This window comes from Atta cephalotes (genome assembly GCF_000143395.1).
Source record: "Atta cephalotes unplaced genomic scaffold scaffold00023, whole genome shotgun sequence".
Classification (NCBI taxonomy): Eukaryota; Metazoa; Arthropoda; class Insecta; order Hymenoptera; family Formicidae; genus Atta; species Atta cephalotes.
The window spans coordinates 3,855,113-3,861,066 of NW_012130087.1; the positions used below are offsets into that span (position 1 = coordinate 3,855,113).

General features: G+C 31.2%; 1 protein-coding gene across 1 annotated transcript in view; it reads left to right on the forward strand.

Annotated features, from left to right (window-relative positions):
- Nucleotides 1-2,466: 2,466 nt before the first annotated feature.
- The window catches only part of LOC105619928 (paired mesoderm homeobox protein 2-like), a 5,325-nt gene continuing 1,837 nt past the window's right edge, over nt 2,467-5,954 (forward strand). Inside the window, exons 1-2 of the mRNA XM_012201442.1 lie at nt 2,467-2,593; nt 4,720-4,895. Coding sequence (XP_012056832.1) covers nt 2,467-2,593; nt 4,720-4,895 — 303 coding nt within the window. The remainder of the gene's footprint in view (nt 2,594-4,719; nt 4,896-5,954) is intronic.

Genomic DNA, 5,954 nt, shown 5'->3' on the forward strand with positions numbered 1-5,954 from the left:
TATAGCAGACATAACATGTTTCTCTTCGTAGAATTATCGTGCATAAATGCAATAAAACATGCATTTGTGACAAATATAATTTACAAGGAGATAATTCATATTCTATCCCGTATTCTTGAGTTTGAGATTTTAGAAATGATCTTAAAACGATCGACTGCAATTAATTAATAAAATGATAATTTATTATAAACTTTATGAATAAAAAACTGTACACGTATATAAAATTAATTTGTATTAATACTGGAAATTTTATTCTTTTCTATTATAAACATTTTGTTGATTATTTCTCTCGTCGGATTATTTTATTAAAAAAACTGTAAAGGTGTTAATCTTTTTTCATTATACTTACTTTTGTTTTATACTTCAAATAAAATAATTAAATTAAAAGCGTTCTCTTCAAATATGTTTACTCGCAACTTTTCAATGTCTATATACATATTTTCAATCATAATTTCACATTGTGGAAGATGCTTAAATTGCCAAGAACATATTTCATCGCGAAAACGATATTAAATTATTGTACTTTGTCAACAGTATTTGCGTCTATATATTTGAATCGGTTAAATTTTGCAAGACAGACATACTAAGAGAGAATTATTTATATACGGTTGAAGTATGAACGAGTTTTCGAACAGTCTGCGAACACTTTGCAGTCGCTGGCACGTGGCCCTAATTGCACCGTCACGCTCGAGCTCGAAAATGCTTTAATTAACATTTCCCGAGACAAATTACGCATAAACGTGCTGGTTTCATTCGCATACCGTATCGTAAATAATCATCTTTTAACGATCGCATACATTAAATCGATGAAACCTTTTAAACGGCGTCTATAATGACATTTTAAGACTTAAAAATTTCAAATCAGAAATTGACCATAAATCAAATGTGAAGAAAATAATCGACTATGATTGATCAATTTCTTATAGCTTAAAAGTTAAAACTTAATTTTTACGCTTCAAAAAATTAATTTTTGAATAACTGCTTTGCATTGAACTATTATCATCTTGCTGCCTGTCTACTTCGTTTAAATTACGAATAGACCTAGATTCTAATACGTCACAACTTTATTTAGCGCCACTCTTAGTGCTAAATGCGGACGTCCAATTCCAAATTTTAATCGCCCGATACGAAGATTGCGTTCAGGGTCATGAGATAAATAGCATTATCCGATTTAATGTTAAATGTGTGACGAGAATACATGTTATATAGCCAAGCCAATTCTGCAAATAATGTTACAGTAAAAATATGACCATAATTCATAACGCCGATCGCTATAATTTTTGATGTCACATTTTATAAATAGCACTTTAAATGGAAAAAGATTACAAATTCTGCAAATTGATTCGCTAGAAATAAAAGAGAAGAAGAAATTATTATCAACTCTCTTACAATTGATATTGACTTTCTAAATATAATCGGCTAATTATGTTATGATAACGTATTATAAATTATTATTTTATTATTATCAATAATAATATATTAATAATATATAATATTATATTATTATAACGCATGAAAATGTACAGAAGAAAAATTTCATATTGTAAGCGCCTCTTCCAAGAAAAATTAATAAATAAATTTAATATAAAAATTAAATTGATTATAATAAATTGTGTTAATCAAAATAATATAATATATATTACAATATTTCTTTTCTTCCCTTTACTCTATTTTATAAATAAATACAGGCATGCATAATGTATAAACAGACAGAGATTAAAATTACATGGAAAAATATTACTGCTTTTTATATAAAAAGGTTCCTCGTATGGTGTCCCAAGAGTTTCCCTTTAGTTTTATTACTATACATTGAAAATTTGTTTGACATCGTGCTAGAACACTACCACGTGGACATACAATATTTACATTTCTCGCAATATTTACATTGTAAACTATATTTTACTTAAATATTATTCAAAATCTAGAACAATACAAACACGTATCTTGATACATCTTGACATACATCTCGAATTCATCTTATACGCATCTTATACGTATTTGCGTATTGGCTCGTCCAGATTATCTTCTCGTATTTTGAATTTCCACTACAATTCCGAGCCTCGCTAATATTAAATTTCTGGCTGATATTTTGAGATCTCGGCTGAATAATCATGTCGCATGAAATTAAACCGCAAGTTTAGTCGCGGCTTCGTTTCGAGACGGATTACATCGTATTTGAATAATGTAATACAGTGCAATTCAATGCTAATAATAAAATGACAATAGTAAAAATATAACTTTTTGTTAATTAAAATCTAATTGTATAGAAATTTCATTCTTCCACACAGGTAAGATCTTCATCTCGCGAAATTGAGACGATGTTCGCGTCGACGCGGCCGATGATATAAATACGCGGAAAACGAAGGATGTGTTAAAAAATTGAAGACTCCGCGAGAAAAGCGGAGAACTTGGTAATGGGTTCGTATTGATTGTCATGCCGACGTGAGGGAAAGTGCGGGTGAAAAAATGTTAGCTGCGACGGATGCGGAACAAGGCGCGAACAATAGCGTGATAGTGTCACAATTAGCAAATTCGCACACTCCACAGGATTTTACGGTCTCACGCTTGCTATCCACGCCGACGCACTCTTTAGGTAAGGAATATTAAAACTAGTATTTTGTATTTACATTATGAACATGTTATTAATTATCTGATCAACTATTATTAATTCTCCGTTTTTCAATCACACTTTTACTCCTTCCGTTTGCAATCTGGATCTTTTTGTCGAGTCCAACTGTTCTAGGTTTTCAAAAATTGTAGAATAATTTAGAGTTATTCTTCAACATCTCTATTATGTTATCAAATAATTTTCTCGATTTTAGGAAGGGAAATTGAATCCCTTCTTTATTTCGGAAAAATTTTGCTTGTGCCAAAAAAAAAGTTCAAATTATATAAATGGAGAGTAACAATAATAAGTAAAAAATCGATATGAAAAATTGATATTTAAAATTGATATTCAAAAAATTGATATTTGCATAACACAAATTTAATTATTATTAATTAAGCATGTAATAAAGTTTAACGAAGTTTTAATGAAAGCTTCCTGATACTAATTTGCGAGTAAGAAACTGCAAATTATTATATTATTTTCATCCCTAATTATTCATATTAACACAATTACTCGATGTTATTGTTTTGTAACTAAAATTTCAGTTATAATTATAACTTTGAATTGTAAATGTATGTATATATGTATATTATAACAATTTATTTGAAGGGAATTTTATGGAATACGGAAAATGGCATTACACTAGCATGCGAACGCAGCATCTTATTGCGTGTGATTTAATCACGTCCCTTCGCATGTAATCCGCGGTTTACGACGCACTTGATTTCATCGAAATCGCGCATTTCCAGTCATGCTGCTCGCATTATACCGCTTTGATGAATGCCCAAGTATAGTGGAGTCATTCAAAGAATGGCTGCGGCTGTTAGTCGACCCGCGCGCGTGCGTTTCTTTTTTTCTCTTTTTCCTTTTTTTGGTATAGGCCGCCGGTATCGCAAGCGGCATCTTCGAAACCGCACGTTTCACTGTTGCGATAGAGACCATCGAGAAAAATAATTTCGCATTCTTCTCGCAGCAACGTTTTTACGTGCGAAAATATGATTCTAAATAAGATAATAATCTGCGATATTTCAATTATACTAGAAATCAGGATAGTAACTAGTTAAAAGTTAAAAAAAGAAGTTAAAAAGTTAATAACTTTTTTAACTTAACTTAGTTAATTATCTTAACTTAATTAATTTTAAATGCATTAAATTTTAACTTAACTAAGTACTTTTAAAACGTCAACTTTTTAACTTTTTTTTAAGTTAAAAAATTTTTTATCTCTTTTAAATATCTTAGAAAAATAATAAGATATAATAAGACTAAGGGCATATATTCATAATCTGTTCATATTTTAAGACCATTTTAAGTAATTTCTTAAGATGCTAATACAGTCCTCTGATTAGTTTATGCGGTTATGCCATAAGCCTTAGTCCGGATCTACAATAGGTATTTTAAGTCTTAAGTCATAAGAAATTGACTAATTACAGTAAAATATTCTTCTCGCATTCGATTGTAATTAGTTAATTTCTTATGGCTTAAGACTTATTAAAAAGTAATCACTGATTATTCTATCTTCTCTATGTGCTGACTGTTTTTTTAAAGTTATATAATTTATATAGTTATATCGTTATGTGTTATATATTTATATCACATATGAATAAAAAAAAATTAAAAATTTAATTTACTTAATAATCTATATAGTTATTTAATCTCATTTTAAGAAAAATTAGGACATCTTGATCTAAAAAATAATTTTTTTCAAAATTTACTTTTTTTTTCAACTTAATTTAATATTGACTTAACTCACGTTAAGTTAATTTTTTATTCCTTCAACTTAATTTTATTAAGTTTGTAAAGCTATTAACTTTATCCAGTTAAAAAAAACATTAACTTACCCAACTCTGCTAGAAATACATATTTCGATATTTATATATTTTTCGCGCGCGTATGTTGCTCCGCCAGAAGAATACGAAATATACATGTTATAATAGTTAAAGAAAGTATAAATAAATACTTAAAATTATTTATGCATTTTTCTATTAAATACTTAAAAATATTTAATAGAAAAATGCGTAATTTTATCAGAAAGAAAAAAAAGGAATTTACAATTATTTCAAAAGCTGAGAAACGAAATGTCACTGATAATTGCTGATTACTATGTTTCGCAGATTGCAGCGAGACCTCTTCTATTGCTGGGAACAGAAGACCCAGGAGAAGCAGGACTACCTTCTCGGCGCAACAGTTGGCCGCGTTGGAAAGAGTCTTCGAGAAGACGCACTATCCGGATGCCTTCGTCCGTGAAGAACTGGCGACCAGGGTGTCTTTGTCGGAGGCTAGAGTGCAGGTAATGCAATCTATTGTTCCAATACAGTAGCTCGGGATAAATGTAAACATAAATATTTTCTTTAAATAAATTTCTTCATAAATTTTCAACAAATATCAAATTTGTTTAGATAATTTGTTTAGATATTTATAAGAAAATGATTCATTTAATTTCTCTTAGATTTATTATCTTACTTTTTACATTTAAAATATAATAAAAAATTTTGCTCCATTTTATTTTATTTTAATATTTCTATTTTCCAAAATGTAGAATGAGTCGTACAATGAACATTTTATTTGAGGATTGCGATCTTTTTAGCGATTATATCAACTTATGAAGCTTATGAATAACGAAAATGTTTTGATGCGAATTGAAGCAATTAGGGAATTATTTCCTCAAATGGTCCGACAAATATTTGATGCATCGTCATCTTTTTCTATGCAATAGATTTGCAATTTAGATTAATAAACACATTTATGCCATAGTCGTATTGCTAACTTTATATATAATTAAATTATAGAAATCTAAAAAATATTAGTATTAAATAAACAGAAAGTCATATTGGGATACACCGAAAGGGCATCATTCTCAATGATGTTCGATCTCGTTCACCCTATACTAGGATGATGGAACGTGGCGGAACGATAAACCGCCGCTTCGAGACGCTCATCAACCGCTAGCCAACCAACCCAGCAACCGACCCACAGAACGAGCGGACCGCTCTTTGAAGCTGTCTTCCACTCGGTAACCGAGAAGACTAGCTGTCCGAGAAAGTATCACGACGTGCACATGTGTTAGGCTCTTGTACCGAACGCAACGCGTTGTCAGTAACACGGGGGGAAGAAAGATGAAGGAGGAGGTGGAGGAGGAGGCCGGCGGCGGAAGGTGGAGGTCGCGGACAGCTAGGCAGAAAATCGGAGGAGACAGGTTGTCAGAGCAGAAAGAGAGAGAGAGAGAGAGAGAGAGAGAGAGAGAGAGAAGAAGAGAGAGAGTATAGTAGTAGTACGGACCGGGACGGACGACCGACCGTACCGTACCGACGACTACTTCGCGGCGCGTCGTCGCGTGCGCGAGACGCGT